At 41.2% G+C, this 22,652-nt stretch overlaps 1 protein-coding gene across 1 annotated transcript in view; it reads left to right on the top strand.

Annotated features, from left to right (window-relative positions):
- Window positions 1-22,652, top strand: part of IMPG2 (interphotoreceptor matrix proteoglycan 2) — a 98,599-nt gene that overhangs the window by 53,201 nt on the left and 22,746 nt on the right. The window contains exons 10-11 of the mRNA XM_054712260.1: window positions 9,778-10,022; window positions 15,803-15,888. Coding sequence (XP_054568235.1) covers window positions 9,778-10,022; window positions 15,803-15,888 — 331 coding nt within the window. The remainder of the gene's footprint in view (window positions 1-9,777; window positions 10,023-15,802; window positions 15,889-22,652) is intronic.

The following is a 22,652-nucleotide window of genomic DNA, read 5'->3' as shown; positions in this document are numbered from 1 at the left end:
GTTCTCCACAGTGGCTGCACCAGTCTGCATTCCCACCAGCAGTGCACGAGGGTTCCTTTTTCTCCGCATCCTCGCCAACACTTGTCGTTTGTTGATTTGTTGATGATAGCCATTCTGACAGGTGTGAGATGGTACCTCATTGTTGTTTTGATTTGCATCTCTCGGATAATAAGTGACTTTGAACATGTTTTCATGTGTCTCTTGGCCTTCCTTCTGTCTTCTTTTGAAAATATTCTGTTTAGGTCTGTTGCCCATTTTTTTATTGGATCATTTATCTTCCTCTTATTGAGTTGCATAAGCTGCCTGTAGATGTTGGAGATTAAACCTTTATCAGTGATAGCATTTGCAAATATGTTTTCCCATGCAGTGGGCTTTCTTGTTGTTTTGTTGATGGTTTCTTTTGCTGTAAAAAAGCTTTTTATTTTGATGTAGTCCCATTTGTTAATTTTCTCTTTAGCTTCCATTGCCCTAGGGGCAGTGTCAGTGAAGAAGTTCTTGTGGCATATGTCTGAGATTTTGTTGCCTGTGGATTCCTCTAGTATTTTTATGGTTTCCCGTCTTATGTTTAAGTCCTGTATCCATTTTGAGTTTATTTTTGTGTATGGTGTAAGTTGGTGATCTAGTTTCATTTTTTTGCATGTATCTGTCCAGTTTTCCCAACACCATTTATTGAAGAGACTGTCTTGACTCCATTGTATGTTCATGCCTCCTTTGTCAAATATTAATTGAGCATAGTGGTTTGGGTCGATATCTGGGTTCTCTATTCTGTTCCATTGATCAATATGTCTGTTCTTGTGCCAGTACCAGGCTGTTTTGAGAACAGTGGCTTTGTAATACAGCTTGAAATCTGGTATTGAGATCCCACCTACTTTATTCTTCTTTCTGAGGATTGCTGAGGCTAGTCGGGGTCTTTTTTTATTCCAGATGAATTTTTGGAGAGTTCTTTCTAGGTCTGTGAAATATGCTGTTGGTATTTTGATGGGGAGTGCATTGAATCTGTAGATTGCTTTGGGTAGTATGGACATTTTAATGATGTTGATTCTACCAATCCAGGAACATGGTATGTTCTTCCATCTGTTTACGTCTTCCTCTATCTCTTTTTTCAGTGTCCTGTAGTTTTCTGCGTATAGGTCTTTTACCTCCTTAGTTAAGTTTATTCCTAGGTATCTTAATTTTTTTGGTGCGATGGTAAATGGGATTGCTTTTTTAGTCTCTCTTTCAGTAAGTTCATTATTGGTGTATAGAAAAGCCATAGATTTCTTGGCGTTAATTTTGTATCCCGCTACATTGCCGAATTCATTTATTAAGTCTATTAGTTTTTTGATGGAATCTTTTGGGTTTTTTATGTACAATATCATGTCATCTGCAAATAAGGACAGCTTCACTTCTTCTTTTCCAATTTGGATGCCTCTTATTTCTTCTTCTTGCCTAATTGCGATAGCTAATATTTCCAGTACTATGTCAAACAGGAGTGGTGAGAGTGGGCATCCCTGTCTTGTTCCTGTTCTTAGGGGAAATGGTTTTAGTTTTTGCCCATTGAGTATGATGTTTGCTGTGGGTTTATCATAAATAGCTTTTATTATGTTGAGGTATGAGCCTTCTATTCCCACCTTGTTGAGAGTTTTTATCAAGAAAGGGTGTTGGATTTTGTCAAATGCTTTTTCTGCATCTATTGATATGACTATGTGATTTTTATCTCTCAATTTGTTTATGTGATGTATCACGTTTATTGATTTGCGGATATTGTACCATCCTTGCATTCCTGGAATAAATCCTACTTGGTCATGGTGTATGATCTTTCTGATGTACTGCTGGAGCCGATTTGCTAGAATTTTGTTGAGGATTTTGGCATCAATGTTCATGAGGGATATTGGCCTGTAATTCTCTTTCATTGAGTTGTCTTTATCTGGTTTTGGTATTAGGGTGATGCTGGCTTCATAGAAGGAGCCTGGAAGTGTTCCTTCCTCTTGAATTTTTTGGAATAGTCTGAGGAGGATAGGTTTTAGTTCTTCCTTGAAAGTTTGATAAAACTCTCCTGTGAAGCCATCTGGCCCCGGGCTTTTGTTTGCCGGAAGCTTTTTGATGACTGCTTCAATTTCTTCCATAGTTACTGGCATGTTGAGCTGTTTAGAATCTTCCTGATTGAGTTTTGGAAGGTTGTATTTTTCTAGGAATATGTCGATTTCCTCTAGGTTGTCCAGTTTGTTGGAATAGAGTTGTTCATAGTATTTTGTAACAATCCTTTGTATTTCGTCGGGGTCTGTTGTTATTTCACCTCTTTCATTTCTGATTTTGTTTATTTGGGTCCTCTCTCTTTGCTTCTTGGTGAGCCTGGCTAGAGGTCCATCAATCTTGTTTATCCTTTCAAAGAACCAGCTCTTGGTTTTGTTGATCTTTTGTATTGTTTCTTTGGTCTCTATGTCGTTCATCTCCGCTCTGATCTTTATTATTTCTTTCCTTCTGCTTACACTGGGCTTATCTTGTTGTTCTCTCTCTAACTCTTTGAGTTGTTGTGTTAGGTAATTTATTACCATTGTTTCTTGTTTTTTGAGGTAGGCTTGTAGAGCTATGAACTTCCCTCTCAGGACTGCTTTCATTGTGTCCCATAGATTTTGGATTGTTGTGTTTTCATTGTCGTTTGTTGCCATGATGTTTTTTATTTCTTCCTTGATGTCTTTGGTAACCCAGTCATGGTTTAATAACATGCTGTTTAGTCTCCAAGTGTTTGATTTCTTTGGGTTGTTTTTATTGTAGTTGATTTCCAGTTTTATGCCACTGTGATCTGAGAAGATACTTGATATGATTTCTATCTTCTTGAATTTGGAGAGACTTTGCCTATGTCCTAACATATGGTCTATCTTTGAAAATGACCCATGTGCACTTGAGAAGAATGTATATTCTGTGGCTTTGGGGTGAAATGTTCTGAAGATGTCGATTAATTCCATCTGTTCTAGTGAGTCATTTAGGATTGATGTTTCTTTGCTGATTTTTTGTTTAGAGGATTTGTCCAATGGTGATAGTGGGGTATTGAAGTCTCCTACTATGATTGTATTACTGTCAATCTCTCCTTTGATATCTTCCAGGAGTTTTTTAATGTATCTTGGTGCTCCTGTATTGGGTGCATATATGTTTACCAGAGTTATTTCTTCTTGTTGGATTTCTCCCTTTAGTATTATGAAGTGGCCTTCATTATCTCTTGTTATGTCCTTCACTTTGAGATCTAATTTGTCAGATATAAGTATTGCAACCCCAGCTTTTTTTTCATTTCCATTTGCCTGGAAAACCTTTTTCCATCCCTTTACTCTCAGTCTGTATGCATCCTTTTTTTTGAGGTGGGTTTCCTGTAGACAGCAGATATCTGGGTTTTGTTTTCTTATCCAGTCTGTTACCCTGTGTCTTTTGATTGGGGCATTCAGTCCATTTACATTTAAAGTTATTATTGATAGGTACTTATTTGACGCCATTTTTATTCTATACCCCTGTGTACCTTCTTTGCTTCCTATTTCTTTCTTTCTTTCTTTTTTTTTTTTTACAGCAGACCCTTTAGCATTTCTTTCATTGCTGGTTTGGTGGTGATAAACTCCCTTAGTCCTTTTTTGTCTGTGAAGCTCCTGATTTCACCTTCAATTTTGATTGATAGCCTTGCTGGGTACAGTATTCTTGGATTTAGACCCTTCCTTTGCATGACTTGGTATATTTCATTCCATTCCCTTCTGGCCTGATGAGTTTCTGTTGAGAAATCAGTTGCTAGTCTGATGGGGGTTCCTTTGTATGTAACTGTCTGTCTCTCTCTGGCTGCTTGTAAGATTCTTACTTTGTCGTTGGTGTTTGCCAACTTAACTATAATGTGCCTTGGTGTCGGTCTTTTGGGGTTCATTTTGCTTGGAACTCTGTGAGCTTCTTGGATTTGTGTGGGTTTTTTCTTCCCTATATCAGGGAAGTTTTCTGTTATTATTTCTTCAAACAGGTTTTCTATTCCTTGCTCAGTTTCCTTTCCTTCTGGCACCCCTATTATCCTGATGTTGTTTTGTTTTGTATTGTCCCGAAGTTCCCTTACGCTCTCCTCAATCTTTCTAATTTTTGTTTCTAGAAGCTGTTGTAATTGGGTATTTTTTTCCATCTTGTCTTCTAGCTCACTTATGCGGTCCTCTGCTTCATCTAGTCTACTCTTGATGCTTTCTATTGAGTTCTTTACAGCAGCGATGTCATTTTTCATTTCTTCTTGGTTCTTCTTCATTTCTTCTTGGTTCTTACTCATATTGTCGAATTTGTCTTCCATCCTTTTCAGCCACTTTATGACCATTTCTCTGAATTCTTTCTCTGATAGGTTGTTTGCCTCTAAATCGTTTACTTCCTTTTCTGGTGATGCCTGCTTCTCTTTCCTGTGGGGGCTGTTTCTTTGTCTCCCCATGGTCTCTCTTCTCCGGATGTCTGGTTATATAGATTTCTCTCTCTGGCGTTGATTTAAAGGTATAAAATACAACACAACCAGGCACAACAGACAAGGCACTGAACAGAATTGTATTCACGATATTAATAACCTCCAATAAAGGTAACCACCAGAGAAAGACAAATTAGGGAATAGGACTGGAAGAGGGAGAGTAAAAAGAAAGAACAACAATGAAGAAAAAAAACAACAACAAAGAGTGTGAATCTGAACTTGGGAAAAGAGCAGAAAGAAAGAAAAGAAATAACAGAAAAGAAAAAGAAAAGAAAAAAAAAGTAAGAGAGACAAGAATGATACTAAGAGAGAAAAGGGGAACAAACTATATATATGGGGAGTAAACTCCACTAGAACAACCACTATTCCCAGCAAATTCCAGCAGCACGAACCTGGAGGTTAATACAAACTGCAACAGCAGCTAATATCAAGTGAGGCAAGGGAAAACAAAAGTAAAAAACAAACAAAAACAAAGCAAACAAAAGAACCAACCAAACCAACAAAAAGAATAATCAAAACAATCTCATAAAAAAGCATAAAAATTCAATCTAATCAACATTCAAGCAAACAACAACAAAAGGCCCGAGAGAAAAATAATTTTTTAAAGGTAGCGTAGAGAGAGGTTTGTATGGATTTGGAGCAGGGGGTTGGGAATTAGATATATAAGTAGGGTGAAGTTTTAGCAGGGAGTAAACTGAAAAAGTAGGGAAAATCTAAAGCCAGAAAGGGTTAAGATAAACTGGGGACCAAAAGGGGAAAGGTTAGGAGGAGAGTGATGGCATAATGTTAGCTTTGAGATAGGGTAAAGCTATTGTAAGGGAAAGATGCAAATCGAATGTAGGACACTAATCCAAAAATAAAAGAAAGAGAAAATCAAATGACATTAAAAAAAAAAAAAGTAAAATAATAGTAATAATAGTGCTGATTGAAAATAAAAATGTAATAATTAAAAAGGTGAAAATCAAGTGAGGAAAAAGAAAAAAATATTAGTTTCTTAAGTAAAAGATGCAAAAAATGAAAATAAAAAAATATGAGAATAAAAAATTTTAAAAATTGAAAAAAGAATTGAAAATTAAAAAATAGGAAGACTAAAATGTGCAGTAGCGGCTGTCATTCACTTCCTCTATTATTCTGTTTGGTACGCCTTTTTCCCAGTCTGGGCGGTATTTCAGTTCAGCTTCATTCCAGGGCTCCTCAGTGTTGGAAGCCAGTCCTGCTTTTTAAGCCAGCCCTGTCTTAATTTCTCGTATTTATTTTTGATTACACCAGAGACAATTAGCGTTTCAGCCCCTGGGTGGCAGTGTTTCTGAATTGACTTCCGGGCCTCTCTAGCTCTATTTTCTTTTTTTTTTCCCCTTCTATGGCACTCACTACCGGTTTGTGGATGTGTGCGCCTCAGAGCTGCCTCTCTGATGGTCACACGCAGCTCTGGCCCCAGGTTCCGAAAAAACACCTTCCCCCTGCAGTCTTTCAGGGTTTCCACCTGGGTTTTTCTATGTGTTGGGCTTAGCAATCAGAGTCGGAAAGAGCCCAAGTGTGCGGACCGTGGGTCTGTGCCCCAGACTAAGGAGCCTGCACTCCTTTGAAAATTCTTAGTCTGACCCTCCTCGTCAGATTAAAATGAGTTGCTTTCAAAAGGTCACTTCTGTTAGCAGCTCAGAAGACCCCCCTCCTCATTCACGGATCACGGCAGTTCCAACTGCCGCTGATTTTTCTAGGCACAGACCTCCCGGCTCCTGCCGGTCCTGCGGCTGCCGCACTTCCCTCACCCAGCGCTTCCCTCACCCACCGCGGGGATTAGAAACCGCCCCTCATTTCAGGCAAAATCTGACCTTTCCGTGGTGCAGTGAAGAGTTTCTTTGAATCCAAATGTTTGCGCTGATAGGGGACCGGTGGTCTGGTGCTCCCAGCAGTTCAGTGTTTGCAGTTGTCGCGGAAAGTCAGGTTTCCACTAAAATCCTCCTTTCCTTGCAAGATGGCGAGGCGCCCGGCGAGCCCGCAGCTCCAGGAGGGGACCCAGCCCCTGTGGGTGCTGCGCGGTCAGAGGAACACTGCCCAGCACTCCCCCGCCTTCTCCTGGAGTTCAGCTGTCCCTTGGCTTGCCCACATACACTCCCTCTGCGAGCCTCCGCTGCTCCGACTCTCCGCCCCAGGAACAGACTCCAAACCCGACTCTATTCCGTCGCCATTTTTGCTCCTCATTTTGTTCAGTATACTCTTATTCTGAGCTGTGTATGAGTGAAAGTGTGGTGCAGAAATAGTTTATTTATATGATATATAATCTCTCTTTATAAACATGTATAAATGTTACATGTCATAAACATAACATAACAAAATATTATAAACATTTATATGCACATGAAATTTCTATTTGCTTTGTACGCCTTTCAAGATGCACACATTATTTTAAGTTGGTAGGACTCACTTGAAGTGAATCAACAACATATTTGCCTGGTGTACACACTTCAAACATTCAGCTCCAGACTTCGTAAGGGTGCATCTTCTTCCTAATGGAAGTTTTATAAAAGAAAGGATATCTGAGTTTCTCTGAAAAATCTTTGTTTTGGTTACCTTAATGAGATGTGATTGCATTATTTTTTTCTATTTAAAATCTGCACAAGGCTAAGAGCCAACAAGGGCATTTGAGGTGAGAGATGAGAAAGGGAACATTTCACCCCCACAGGATTCAGATCTCTAGAAATGGCTGTCCGACAGAGAAACGTTCCTCTTGGAAGCAGCTGTTTCCGTCTAGTTTGGAAGATGAAGGATGATGGTGGTTGGTTCCTTGTAGTTGTTAGCGCCGAGAGCCAGCAGAGCTTTCTTCCGTCAGACTGTCCTTGGCTCCCTTTCGGTCCTCCCTCATCACGAGAAGGCGCTGTGCTCCCTTTGCCACGCCGGAACTCAGGCTGTGCTGGGTCACAGGAGAGTTCTCGGCTCTGAGAATAGATGGTTTCCTGAAAGCTCAAGCCTTTCTTTGAGTTCTCTTTCCAGGATAAAAACATGGAAATAAATTGTAGCATCTCTCTGAGGATTTTATCTTCTTTAATGAATTTATCCTCACTGGACATGGTAGATTATAATAGATACGTTCTTTTTAGATGTTCAAGGGAAACAAATTTTATTTTTCCCATAAACAGTTAGGCTAGTAATGTAACCCAGACTGCCTGATTTGCATAGATTTCTTGATGCAGGAATATTTCTCTTGACCTTCTCCAATATGATATTTATAAGTCATGCAAGGCACATCATAGGCTCCTCGTAAAGGCTTGCCTCTCCTTCTCTGATTTTCTTATAGCCCAGAAACCAACTCCAGTGCTAACCGGTTCAGCCTTTTCTATCTTCTCCATTTCCCCCTCATCACTGTTTCCTGTCTTAGAGCCATGTTAACATGTTGTGTGAAGACCCCAACGAGAAGCTCCCCTTTCTGGAGATATGGGCGTGGTCCGTTCCACCGAGCTGGGGAGAGCGTGCACATTCTCACAGTGCTGCGCTCTGGCTGGGAGCAGCGCCCCCAGATGACTACATACAAGACACACTTGTATGAAGATAATACGTATGCTCTTTAGGGTAAAAAATTACTCCTATTTAGAGACTAAAAATCCTTTGGATTAAGTCAGGAGTGCCACATACTGTCACTTATTTGCTTACTAGTATATTAGTGAATACAATTGACGTCTTGTTTTTTCATTGCTTTCAAATATATTTATTGAATTACTATGAGCCAGACATTGTGCTAGATGCTTGGGGCATATATGGTGTAGTGAGTTCTGACCAGTAGGTGTCCCTCTTACTGTTTTATTCCACCTTGGAGCCATCCTTTGGTTATTTTAATATATTTTACTGAATTTATTTCTTTACAGAAAAGATCAGGAATTACCCTTGAATCAACATATTCCGACATGGGGAGAATTAGGTGGTTGAGGGACGCTGATGACAAGCAGATGTCTCACCACTTAGAGCATCAGGTGTCGAAGTGCTCAGTTACCATGTTCAAGTGCCCACACCACCCCATTGGAAGTGGCAGCTCTTTGGGAGGACACCTCACTGAACTTACTCAGAGTGAGACAGGAAGTTCAAAGAGGCCTGGCTGCTTGAATGGCAGGGAAGGGTGTCACCTTCAAGGCGTCCCCTGTGGGCCAGGATGTGATCTGCAGCAAGCAGGGCTCCAAAGGAGAGGTCTCTTAAGACCAATTCATGCTTCCCAAACCGCAAAACACACTGCATTCTCTAGGATGCCAGCTGATGTATTTAAAGTGAGAAATATATCTGCCAATTGACCAATTATTGCATTGGCTGGCTCATGCGTTCTTTTCCTATAGGAACATAGGTAGGAAGTTATAATCAAAAGCTTCCTTTGCAAACTTGAAATCAGAAAGAGGAAGTTGGTGATTTTAGTGGCAAGTATCATCAAGCCATGCCAGCCTGTGGTAGCTGTCTGCAGCCGAGGGATCTGTCTTCTGAGGAAGACACAATACACTGGTGAGAAGAATTCCACTCAATAGTAACACAAGTTAATTGACTAATTCCCTTTTTCCTAGACTTCACGAGACCATTGCCATTATGTTGATATTTTTTCTTTAGATATGTGAATACCTTGATTAGGATGCAGTTCTCTTTTTATATTCAGACTAGAGACCCGGTGCACAAAATTCCGGCACTGGGGCGGGGTGGGGGGGTCCCTCAGCCTGGCTTGTGCCCTCTCACAGTCCAGGGCTCTTGCAGTCCGGGACCCCTCGCTCCTTACTGCCTGCCTGCAGCGGAGGCGGGAGAGGCTCCCACCACTGCCACCACCACTGCGCTCGCCAGCTGTGAGCCTGGCTTCTGGCTGAGCGGCGCTCCCCCTGTGGGAGTGCAGTGACCACCAGGGGGAAGCTCCTGCATTGAGCATCTGCCCCCTGGTGGTCAGTGTGCATCATAGCGATCAGTCGTTCCTCCGTTCAGTCTATTTGCATATTAGCTTTTTATTATATAGGATGAGTATAGGTTTCTGTTCATTTAGTAGGCACTGGGTACCCCTCTTTCCCAGGTACCAAGCTGAACATTGGGGATAGAAAGTCAAGAAGAGACTGAAAGGCAGTCACTGTAAACAAAATCTTTATGCTGAACAACAAAGGCTATAATCAAGGAACATATAAGAATATATAAGTAAGTTAAGAGGAAGGACTTAATTTATTTTTATGCTCTGATTTGGGAATCATTTTGCTCCTACAGAATGGCGATGGAAACCATGCTTTCTGAAACTCTCCCTCTAGTCTAATGCTTGTTCTCCTGGGTTCATCGTCCTTCCTTTGTGCTTCCTTAGCAGGGCCTCATCTGTTCTCTCTTTTCATTCATAGTGGCATAGATGTTCACTATGCAGTTACTTTCAACGGAGAGGCCATCAGCAATACCACCTGGGACCTAATCAGCCTTCACTCCAACAAGGTGGAAAACCATGGTCTTGTGGAATTGGATGATAAGCCCACTGCTGTCTATACCATCAGTAACTTCAGAGATTATATTGCTGAGACACTGCATCACAATTTTTTGCTGGGCAACTCCTCTTTGAATCCAGATCCTGGCTCCCTTCAGCTCATCAATGGTGAGTTTGCTATCAATCATGAAGTCCTCCATAGTTTTAGTTCCTTTTCTAGTATGCTCTGGTGAAGTGAATTTCCCTAAGTCTACATGGTTCTGAGCATTCTCTAGACTGAATGAGACGGGAGCCATCCTGAGCTGATTGGAACGTTAGCCATGCACTACTTGGGATAGATTAATCAAAGGCTCTCTGGAATATTTGCAGATGGGAAAGCCACTCTTTGTGGAGAACAGCATGATAGTTAGAAATAGTTTAGAGATATGGAAGCAAACTGTAAGAAAATGTCAAGAAGTACCTGGAAGTGTGAATTGAAATAGGCTGTAGTGCTGCCCTGGCAACCCAAGACATCGACTTTCCAGAGACAGGTCAGCTGTAAAGGCTGAAAAGCCAGAGAGCAGAAGAGAAGGAGCAGCTCAGGGAAGCTGCTGGAAGACCTTGGGAAAGAAGAACTGAGACTGGGTGCTGGGCAGGATCCCAGAGAATCCAACACTAAGTTTGGGTTCAGGCGGCTGTATAGGTCCAGTTATGACCCCAAATCAACAGGTGGATCTGGGGTCCGCCAGGAGGGGCTGACTACTCTGAGTTTGTTTGCTTATTTATTTATTTAACCCTTCCTTGAGGATATTTTTCCCCATTGATTTTTAGAGAGAGTGGAAGGAAGGGGGAGAGATAGAGAGAGAAACATCTATGTGAGAGAGACACATCGATTGGTTGCCTCCCGCACATGCCCTGCCTGGTCAAGGGATCGAGCCTGCAACTGAGGTATGACTGGACTTGAATCTGTCACCCTTCAGTCTGTGGGCTGGTGCTCCAACCACTGAGAAACTGGCTAGGGTGGACTACTCTGAGTTTGAGTGACCTAGTCAGGAGTGACCTAGTCAACCTGGGACTAGAGCTTGCTGAGTCCAGAGCTTAACTCATAGGGACATGGTGCCCTGTTAACTTATTTGCTACTTCATTTTACTTCTCCACATTCACTTGGTAGTTGAACTTTTAAAATGTCCAGAGTATATTTTACTGAGGCGACCCCATAGGAGAAGTACCATCTGCTAAGGAGGAAAATCCACAAATGAGAGGCAGTACTAACCATGATGCATGTTTATAGCCTCTCCAACTGCTACATAACCTGAGGGGAAAAGAAGCCTCTATATTTTTAGGCAGCTACCACCTAGGCCTCGTGTGTGTGTGTGTGTGTGTGTGTGTGTGTGTGTGTGTAGACAAACAAAAGTAAACACAAGGGAGAAAAAAAAAAGAGAGAAAACATTTTAACAAAATTTTACTCTGTATAATATAACTAATGGCACAGTGCACGAATTCGTGCATGGGGGTGGGGTGTGTTCCTCAGCCCGGCCTGCACCCTCTCCAATCTGGGACCCCTCGAAGGATGTCCTACTGCTGGTTTACAGGGATCGGGCCTAAACCGTCAGTCAGACATCCCTCTCACAATCCGGGACTGCTGGCTCCAGCCGCTCACCTGCCTGCCTGCCTGCCTGATTGCCCCTAACCACTCTGCCTGTCGGCCTGCTCGCCCCCAAATGCCCCCCTGCCAGCCAGATCACTCCCAACTGCCCCCCGTGCCAGCCTGCTCACCCCCAACTGCCCCCCTGCTGGCTTGCTCACTCCAAACTGCCCCCCCTCATTGTCCTGATCACCTCCAACTGACCCCCACTGATGGCCTGCTCACCCCCAACTGGCCCCCCTGCTGGTCTGCTTACCCCCAACAGCCCCTGCCATCCCATCCTGGCCTGATCACCCCCCAGCTACCCAAGGTCTCAGCCCCTCCATTTTTCTTTTTTTTCTTTTTTTTCCAGCACCTCCTTGAGCGGAGGCCAGGGCCGGCTGGAAGCAAGTATCTAGGATTTATTTAGCTTCTATAATTGAAACTTTGTAGCCTTGAGCGGAGGCCAGGGCTGGCCAGGTCAGGAAGCTTGGCTTCCTCCATCACCAGGGGCAACCCAAGCCTCCTGCTCAGCTGCAGCTCCATGGCCACCACCATTTTTGTTGGAATTTATTTATCTTCTATAATTGAAACTTTGTAGCCTTGAGCGGAGGCCAGGGCTGGCCAGGGCGGGTGGGAAGCTTGGCTTCCTCCATTGCCGGGGCAACCCAAGCCTCCTGCTTGCTCCAGCTCTGTGGCCGGCCGCCATCTTGGTTGGGTTAATTTGCATACTCGCTCCTGATTGGCTTGTGGGTGTGGCTTGTGGGTGTAGTGGACTGATGGTTAATTTGCATGTTTCTCTTTTATTAGTGTAGATTCCTTACTTCCTAAATAAGATATTTTTTGCCCTGACTGGGTAACTCAATTGGTTAGAGCATTGTTCCCATATGCCAAGGTTGCAGATTTGATCCTGATAAGGGTGCATACAAGAAGCAACCCATTTTTTAAAGGTACTTTCTGCCATAAAGGAAATAGTTTTGCATAATTTTCTTCATTGTTAGCATCAATGCATAAATAAATGGAACAACAGATCAATGTTTCTCTCTTTCTCTCTCTCCCTTCCTCTCTCTCTCAAATCAATAAAAACCAAAACAAAACATATTTTTTGAGGGACTAAGCCAGTGATGGGCAACCTTTTGAGCTTGGTGTGTCAAACTTCGCCAAAAAACTGAGCATAACTCGGGTAGTGTGTCACTTTGAGGAAAAAACATTATTTCACAAATGTTTCATCCTCAGGAGCAGCAAATGTTTCATCCTCGGCATGTGGCTGCCTCAGCGGCCACGTGTCATCAGAAATGGCTACGCGTGTCAGTGCTTACACGCATGTCATAGGTTTGCCATCACTGGACTAAGCTAAAAGTTTGAATTCCTTTTCAATAAAATAATTGAAAAAATAGGCTGCTGAACTGATGTCTCTTTAATGTAACAGTGTGCTGAGACAGAGCCACAGAGTAGCTTTGACTTCATTTGGGTAACATAGGACTTTTTTTTTTTTTTTTTTTTTTTAATCCTCACCTGAGGATATTTTTCCATTGATATTTATTTATTTATTTTTATTTTTGAAAAAAATTTCTTTATGATTAAGGTATTGCATATGTGTCCTTATCCCCCCATTGATTTTTAGAGTGAGTGTATGAGAGAGGGAAGACAGAGAGAAATACTGATGTGAGAGAAACACATCGATTGGTTGCCTCCTGCATGAGACCAGAGCAGGGCTCGGGTGGAGGAGGAGTCTGCAACCAAGGTACATGCCCTTGACAGGAATCGAACCTGGGCTGCAGGCCGATGCTATATCCACTGAGCTAAACTGGCTAGGGCTGAGAACCTACATTCTTCAATGGGGACAAATATAATAGCTGAACATTTTATCTTTTTTTTAATTTTTTTTTTTTTTTTTTTTTTTTTTATTGTTTAAAGCCGTGGTCGGCAAACTGTAGCTCGCGAGCCACATGCGGCTCCTTGGCCCCTTGAGTGTGGCTCTTCCACAAAATACCACGGCCTGGGCGAGTCTATTTTGAAGAAGTGACGTTAGAAGAAGTTTAAGTTTAAAAAATTTGGCTCTCAAAAGAAATTTTAATCGTTGTACTGTTGATATTTGGCTCTGTTGACTAATGAGTTTGCCGACCACTGGTTTAAAGTATTACATAAGCCTCCTTTCCCCTCCACTAAACCCTCTTTCACTCCCACCCCTTAGGGCAAGCCCCCACTGCCCCAGTGTCTGTGTCCATTGGTTATGCTAATATGTATGCATACAAGTCCTTTGGTTGATCTCTAACCACCCCCTCCCCTGCCATTTGTCTCTGGATCTATTTTTGATTATCAGTTTATGTTGATCATTATATCCCACATATGAGTGAGATCATGTGATATTTATCTTTCTCCAACTGGTTTATTTCACTTAGCATAATGCTCTCCAGTTACATTTATGCTGTTGCAAATGTAAAGGTTCCTTTTTTTTTTATAGTGGCATAGTAGTCCATTGTGTAGATGTACCACAGTTTTTTAATCCACTCATCTGCTGATGGGCACTTAGGCTGTTTCCAAATCTTAGCTATTGTAAATTGTGCTGCTATGAACATAGGGGTGCATATATCCTTTCTGATGGGTGTTTCTGATTTCTTGGGATATAGTCATAGAAGAGGGATTACTGGGTCAAATGGGGGTTCCATTTATATTTTTTTGAGGAAACTTCATATTGTTTTCTTGCTGGTGGGATGCAGACTGGGGCAGCCACTGTAGATGTACATTTCAATTACTCAGAATTTTGTCCCTAAAATCTATTTCTATTGTCATGACAACTTCTGAGTTCTAAATGGCATAGCTTCCTAGGTAACTTGGTCATCATCTCATAAGATATGTTCATCTTGATTTCCTAGAGCTTGTTGTCCATAGAAGACAAGATAACTGTATACAAACTGAAAAAGGGTTTTGGAAAATACTTAAACCAAGTAGGATTTTTGGCTTCTGATTAATTCCTTTATGTCAGGCTAGTAAGAACAGGAAAATAATGAGAGGTTCTGCTTCTGTTTTTGGTTCATAAACCAGCTCACCCTCCTGGAAAACCCTTCTTTTAGTTTATTGATTCCCTCTCCCATTTCGGGAAAATTAATTTATATATATATAAATACCAGAGGCCCGGTGCATGAATTCGTGCACAGGTGGGGTTCCCTCGGGGTGACCTGCGGAGATTGGGCCCCAGCTTACATCCCCAGCCTTGCAGCCCCAGCTGGCGCCCCGCCTTGGCCTGGCACCACCCCCTCACCTGCTCCACCATCCTGCCTGTGGGGAGGTTGATCGGGGCCAGGGCCCCTGCCTGGCTCCCTCAGCTCTTGGGAGCTGGGTGACGGCCCTTCCCCCTGCCGCCGCAGCTGGTCGCTGTCTGTAGGGCAATCGGGCCCCCGCTCGCACCCGTTTTGGCCTGCTCCACCTGCTCCACCATCCCGCAGTGGTCTCGCTCTTGTCGGGGCCTATTGGGACTGGCCGTGTCTCCACTGCTCCCCACTGCCAGCGCTGCATTGCTGACGCCCGCCGTGTTCCGTGCCGCCCCCTGCTGGTCAGCGCATGTCATAGTGAGTGGTCGAATTCCCAATCTTCTGGTCGAATGACTGCCTGAGGGGACAATTTACATATTAGGCTTTTATTATATAGGATATTGTGTGTGTGTGTGTGTTGTGTGTGTGTGTGTGTGTATCCCTCATGTACTTATCTCTGACATATGAAATACTTCCACAGGAGAAACTTAGCCTTATTAATATTTATAGCCTTCACTTCATCAAAGTCTGTAATAACTAGTAAGGGCTCAGTAAATTTTTGTTGAATTGAATTATACAATCTACTCTCTTTAATATTGGTATAGTGATAAACTCTCTGGTGTCCTAGTCCATTTTTCAAAGGTACTTTCTGCCAGAAAGGAAATGTTTTGCTTAATTTTCTCTTTTGTTAGCATCAATCAAATGAGTTGGAGCTTCAGTTCAACTTTCTTATTAAAATGGAAAAAAATTAATTTTAAAAACTACTGCTTCATAGGAATCTTGAAAAGAGTAAAAACTGCGTCAGAAAGAAAAGGAAATAACATAAGAGTGTCCTAACTGTAATAATGGGAAGAACATTTATTTTATGCTAGAGTCTCATAATTCAGACAGATGGTGCTAATGTAAGTAAAATATCTGAATAAAGGAGCAAGCATTTTCTAAGCAAGTCTCCCTTATCTGTTCTGCCCAAATCTAAACTGTAGAAAGGAAGAACTTGGTGTTCAGTTGTCCCTAAACCTCAAGTACAATAGTGTCTCTAAAATTTTTGTCCCTAAAATCAATTAAAAATGTTCTTGAATATTGTTTTTCTTCAGTGAGAGGAGTTTTTCTCCCCCCCGCGGAAGACCTGGTTTGGAACCCCCAAAGTGCAAGTCTCCCGGCAACCCCACCGTCTATTCTGGTAAGTGTGTTTCTACATTATATGCCTAGAACCAGGCCCTCAAGCTTCTTCTCTTCTTTGCACACTCCCCTGCTTACTTTGGCATCACGGATTTCCCAAGTATTCTCTTACATCATCCCTGGGACATTATTCTTAGTTGTCAGCTCATGGGTCCCAAGTATTGGGTAGAAAATGTAAACTTTCTGCAGCGCTTAAATGAAATCCACACCTTTGGCATTGCCAAGCTCCACACAGGGAAGAAAACTTATGTATGGTTCATACTTGTTTGGTTATAATTAAGCTCTAATGCCCACTGAGTTGCTCTCTAAAAGTTACACAGAAATAGTTTTTATAGTCAAGACTATAAAGTGATGTACATGGGTATAGAGTATAGATTTTTGTTCCAAGGGTTGGGTTGAAGAAATAGTTTAGACTCCACAACGTATAGAGCAATATGTGTATGGAAAGGAGAGAAGGAAGAGTAAAAATATTGGCCAGCTGACAAGTGACAGGGACTCTAAATCAGGCCTCCTTTTAACTTGGACTAAAAACAGCAGGATTTGTACAGAAACAGCACATAATGAACTTTCCTTTTTGTTCTTACCACCCAACGCCCCTGGGCACGCCTCTACCCCCTCCGAGCCTCCCCTTGCCACTCTATAGGGAGGCATCCAGGAGAAAAGCAAGTGGCTTCCTCAGGTGCATTGGAAACAACCATGACAACAGCCCAATCACAACCGCACTAGAGACTCACCTGTCTAAAATGAGCACATGGTCTTTTCTTTTGTGGTTAATCCTCATCCACGGATATTTTTTTTTCACGGATTTTTAGAGTGGAAGGGCGAGAAGGAGGAGGAGAGAGAGAGAGAGAGAGAGAGCGAGAGAGGGGAACATAGATGTGAGAGAGCTACATGGATTGGTTGACTGGGGCCAGATCAAATCTGCAACCCAGGCACATGCCCTTGATCCGGAATTGAACCCAAGACCCTTTGGTACACAGGCTGACTCTCTAATCACTGGGCACACCAGCCAGGGCGAGCACATGATCTTCTATTATCACATAGACACGGGATGAAGACGCCCTTCCCCGGGGATTGGCATCAGATATTACATTCACTTGGTGCTTATTTATTCATTTCTTCATTCTTTCAAATTTGTTTATTTTGTGCTTTTAATGTGCCAAGTGCTGAGAAAACTGGGATGAATAAGGTGTGGCCTTGCCTACAGGAAGTTTCCAGTCTGGCAGTAGTAGAGGGACTTCTACACAAATAAAGTGACGTCATCCTGGAAGTCCCTCCAGGGTGCAGTGGCGGGGAGTGGTGAGTCACTGTGAACATGGTACACGAGTCTTCGTTTCTGCTAATCACATCCATCTCGGGCTTCTCTAAACACAGGAGATCTGCAGTGATATTTTAGACTAGAGGCCTGGTGCACGAAATTCGTGCACTGGGCGGGGGGTCCTCAGCCTGGCCTGCACCCTCTTGCAGTTCGGGACCCTCAGAGGATGTCCGCCTGCTGGGATCCCTCTCACAGTCCGGGACCCCTCGCTCCTTACCACTCACCTGCACCAGAGGCAGGAGAGGCTTCCGCCACCGCCACTGTGCTCATCAGCTGTGAGCCTGGCTTCTGGCTGAGGGGCACTCCCCCTGTGGGAGCGCACTGACTACTAGGGGGCAGCTCCTGCATAGAGCGTCTGCCCCCTGGTGGTCAGTGTGCATCAAAGCGACTGGTTGTTCCACCGTTCAGTTGATTTGCATATTAGGGTTTTATTGTATAGGATAGTATAAAGACAGGAACTTCTGTATAAGCCAGGGGTTGCAAACCAGAGACCAGCTGCTTGATTCAGATATAGGCATGTACTTTGGGGCAAAAAAACCCAAACAAACCAAAAAGCAAACCACACACCCCAAATTTAAAAAAACCAGGAGATTTTTGCATAGAAATGCAGATTTCTAACTTCTTTTAAAGGCCAGGAATATCTGGTTCGTTAATTTCATATTTCCTTGTGGCAGAAAGTGGCTAGAGGTTGGCTGGAAGGGGCTGCCCCTTTAATGATGGCAGCACTGCCTACTGGGGCTTATTTGTGTTACCTGGCATGTGGTTCAGTTTGCATTTACACCAACTCTTATTTTTTTGAATAGTGATAACTGTATGGTATTCATTAACAATTTGAGGAAAAAGTATTAATAGATGGTAATAAAACATGAAAAAAATTAATTAGAAATGTCTGGTTATTGCTTCTTTTTTCTGGTTTTCTCTTTGGCAAACTGTTAATGAGATTTTAAATTTAATTAATTAATTAATTTTTTACCAAATTTGATTTTTAGAAATTATTTTAAAGGTAAGAGTGTTGGGATATTGAATTTGATATATTTGGCAGTCTGAATTGGAAAATCACTGCACAGTATGCTTTCCATAGCAGTAGCAGGCTTTTCAATTGGCATTAGCAGAAGTGAAACTGGCCAATATAATATTAAACTTGTTAATATACTACATGGAACTAAAAGAAGAATTCATGAGTTGAATTTGTTACTGTGGGGGCATTTATCCACATAAAAATAAATGAAGTGCTATTCCTGGCATGTATGTGTTCACCTTTCAAAATGTATGAGAGAGATTCACTGCCATGCCATGTTGTTTTTTTGGAGAAAGCGTACTTATTTGGAATAGATAGCCATTCTTCTTTATTTAAAAAGTTGAGTTGTTTACTTCCACATTTTATTACTTGTGACAGCTTACTTGTGACAGCTTTTATTGAAGATGTTGTGTATTGTTTTACTTTTAATTTTTATGAGATGAAAAGCCATTTTGTTTATAGAAATCTATTTATTGCTTGAGGATTTCTTTTTCGTTGATAATTCAGCTGCTCTCCTAACATGTGTCACGTCATAGGCTCTGTTTGATAAAACTCAATTTCTTGAGTACAGGTTAAAGGGCTTAAGGCATCTTACTCGGAATTTTGAAAATGCAGATTTAGAATATGCAAGGATCTAAATATACCTAACTCTGCTGGAAGCATGAGTGGCTTTAACACATCTCTAGATGTGATTTTAGATAATTAAGAGGAGAAAAAGTGAATTCCCTGGTATGGTATGACTCTCATCATCATAACTACTTTTTTGAGAAACAGAACTTGGTATTGAGCAAATGGCCTTTTTACTTTTCCCTGAATGCATATATGGCTTTAGATACCAGAAGAAGAAATGGGGGAAGGAAAAACTTTTCTTTTATACAAACAGTCTCCATGTTCAACATAGCAGACAATTCAATATTAAAAATGGTTTCTCCCCACCCCGTGTTCACCTGTGCACATGTGCCAGCTGGAATGAGAGTGAACTGCCCAGCCAGTGGGTTCTAGTTCCTCCTCTGGGAATCCTTTCGCCATCTGGGTAGATGCACTTGTCTATATCTCTCTGTGAATAGTCAGATACAGTGGGCAAAGCACTGGGATTGAGACCTCTTGAAACTCACAATCTAGTTCTGGTTTTTTCTTTATTTTTTGTGACCATAGGCATTTCACTTTTATGAAGCTCAGTTCCTTATTTTTAATAGTCAAGGATGGACTACAGTAGGTCCTCGGGTTATGTCGGAGATCCGTTCCTACGGCACAAGCAACACGATTTTCACCGCAAGTCAGAGCCCACCTACATAAGCACCTACTCACTCACATGGAGCACATACACAGCAGAAATGAAGTGAAACAGTACAAAAAATTTAAAAGAAAGATAACAATTCCTGACCTTTACTTGTGGTAAATAAATAATAAAAACCATAAAGCACATATGTACATACGTCAAAATGACTGATTTTTTTTTTTTAATAAATAAATGGGAGATGGCAACGTAACCACGAAATGACGTATGTCGAGTCCGATGTAACCCGAGGACTGCCTGTATATGATTCTTAAGAGTCCTCCTAGTATAAAACTTGGTACTTTATGTTCATGCATATGTACATGTGCAGGCCCCCTTTCCAACATACTAGTAAGGTGTTTATAAACCAAAGGATGGCCTTACTAGAGTATAAAGTACCTGAGCCTCTGGCAAGAGAAAAGCTGGTATTGCTACTTACAGACAGCCCTCGGGTTACGTCAGACTCCACGCACATCGTTTTGTGGTTACGTCGCCATCTCCCATTTATTTATAAAAAAAAAGTTCCGTCATTTCAATGTATGTACATATGTGCTTTATGTTTTTTATTATTTATTTACCACAAGTAAAGGTCAGGAATTGTTATCTTTCTTTAAAATTTGTTTTACTGTTTCACTTCATTACTGCTGTGTACGTGCTCCATGTGAGTGACATAGGTGCTTATGCAGGTGGGTTCCGACTTACGGCGAAAATCGTGTTACCTTGTGCCATAGGAACAAATCTCCGACGTAACCCGAGGACCTACTGTATTTTGTTTTCTTCCACATTGTGGACTTCAATTTGTTGTCTTTTTATTTATCAGAAATTGAATTCTTACTCTCTCCATCTGGTCATCCTCCCACCCGCCAGCTTTATTGAGATATAGTCAATACATGATATTGTATAAATTTAAGGTGACAGTGTGAAGATTTGATGTTTATTGTGAAATGCTTACCACAATAGGGTTAGTTTACCCCTCCATCACATAATTACTTTCTTTTTTGGGGGGTGAGAACATTTAAGATTTACTCTGTAGGCAATTTTCAAGTATATAACACATAACTATAGTCACCATGTTGTACATTGGATACCCAGAACTTACTCATCTTGTAACTATAAGTTTGTACATACAATTTAACAAGTTTGTTGAGAGTTTTTCTTATCATGAAAAGATTTTTTACTTTGTCAAATGCTTTTTCAGCATATATAGAGATGATCATATAATCTTTTATCTTTCATCCTACTAATGTGGTATATCACATTTATTATTTTTATTATAATGTACTAGAGGCCTGGTGCACGAAATACGTGCGGGAGGGGGAGGGGTCCCTCAGCACGGCCTGCACCCTCTCGCAATCTGGGACCCCTCGGGGGATGTCCCCCCCATCCCTCTCGCAATCCAGGACCACTGGCTCCTAACCGCTCACCTGCCTGCCTGCCTGATTGCCCCTACATCCCTAACCACTCTGCCTGCCTGATGCCCCTAACTGCTGGCCTGCCTGCCTGATCACTGCCTGCCTGCCTGATCACCCCTAATCACCTCTGCCTTGGCCCCGCAGCCATGGCTTTGTCTGGTCTAATTAGCATATTACACTTTTATTATTATAGATAGTATATATGATAAACACATTTTTGTTGTTCTATGCATATTGGCTTATAGTTTTCTTTTCTTGTAGTGTCTTTGTATGGTTTTTTTTTTTTAATCAGGGTAATGCTGGCTTTTTAAAATGAGTTTGGGAGTATCGTCTCCTGTTCAATTTTTTGGGTAAAGTTTAAGAAGGATTGACATTAATTCTTCTTTAAATATTTGGTAGAGTTCACTGGTGAAACCTCTGGTTCTGGGCTTTCCTTTGTTTTGTTATTGATTTAAACTCTTTACTAGTAATTGGTCTGTTTCTATTTTCTATTTTAATTTATTTTTTTTACAAAGGGCCTGCATTCAGCGGTAAACCAGCCCAATTGCTTATTTACTTATTAAATTTTTTAAATATATATATTTTTATTGATTTCAGAGAGGAAAGGAGAGAGAAACATCAATGATGAGAGAGAATCATTGATCAGCTGCCTCCTGCATCCTCCCTACTGGGGATCGAGCACGCAACCCGGGCATGTGCCCTTGACTGGAATAGAATCTGGGACCCTTCAGTCTGCAGACCAATGCTCTATCCACTAAGCCAAACCAGCTAGGGCTATATTTTCTAATTCTTTATAATTCAGTCTTGATAGGTTGTATGTGTCTAGGAATTTATGTTTCTTAAGGGTTCACCAATTTATTGGCATATGTTTGTTTATAATAGTCTGTTATGATCTTCTGTATAACTGTGGTATCAGTAGCAATGTCTCCTTTTTCATTTTTGATTTTATTAACTTGAATCTTTTCTTTTTGAGTCTAGTTAAGATCTTTCAATTATTTTATTTATTATTTTTTATTTATTTATTTAATTTATTTATTTTTCCAAAAGACTGGCTCTTCGTTTCTATTACTTTTCTGCTCTGCTCTTTGATATATTTTTCTTTCTGCTAACTTTGGGCTTAGTTAGTTCTTCTTTTTCTAGTTCCTGAAGGTATAAAGTTAATTGTTTATTTGAGATCTTCCTTTTTTCTTATAGTAGACATTTATTACTATACTTCTCTCCTAGAATTGCTTTTGATGCATCCCATAAGTTTTACTATCTTGTGTTTCTATTTTTTTTCTGTTTGTTTCAGGAAGTTTAAAATTCCCTTTGATTTCTTTTTTGCTTCCTTGGTTGTTCAAGAATGTGTTGTTTAATTCCCACATATTGGTGAATTTTCCTGTTTTTCTCCTGTTACTAATTTCTAGTTTCATGCCATTGTGGTTGGAGAAGATACTTGGTATGATTTCAACTTTTTAAAATTTGCTTAGACTTTAAAATTTGCTATGACCTAACATATGCTCTATTCTAGAGAATGTTCCATGTGCACTTAAGAATGAATATTCTTGGCAGTTTATAAGGTCAAAGGAGAAAATTCTTCTTATTAAAGTGGTTTAAATAGAATAAAATTTCCAAAAAGCTTAATAGCTATTTAGGAAAAAATACATTATAATTTAAATAAAGAATAAAAATAAATATATTTCACAGTGGCAAATGTTTGCCAGAAGTGTAATTAGAAAAATACAACTTTTATGGAAAGTAA

The sequence above is a fragment of the Eptesicus fuscus genome, chromosome 3 (assembly GCF_027574615.1).
Source record: "Eptesicus fuscus isolate TK198812 chromosome 3, DD_ASM_mEF_20220401, whole genome shotgun sequence".
Lineage (NCBI taxonomy): Eukaryota > Metazoa > Chordata > Mammalia > Chiroptera > Vespertilionidae > Eptesicus > Eptesicus fuscus.
This window is presented reverse-complemented; position numbering and strand designations above follow the sequence as displayed.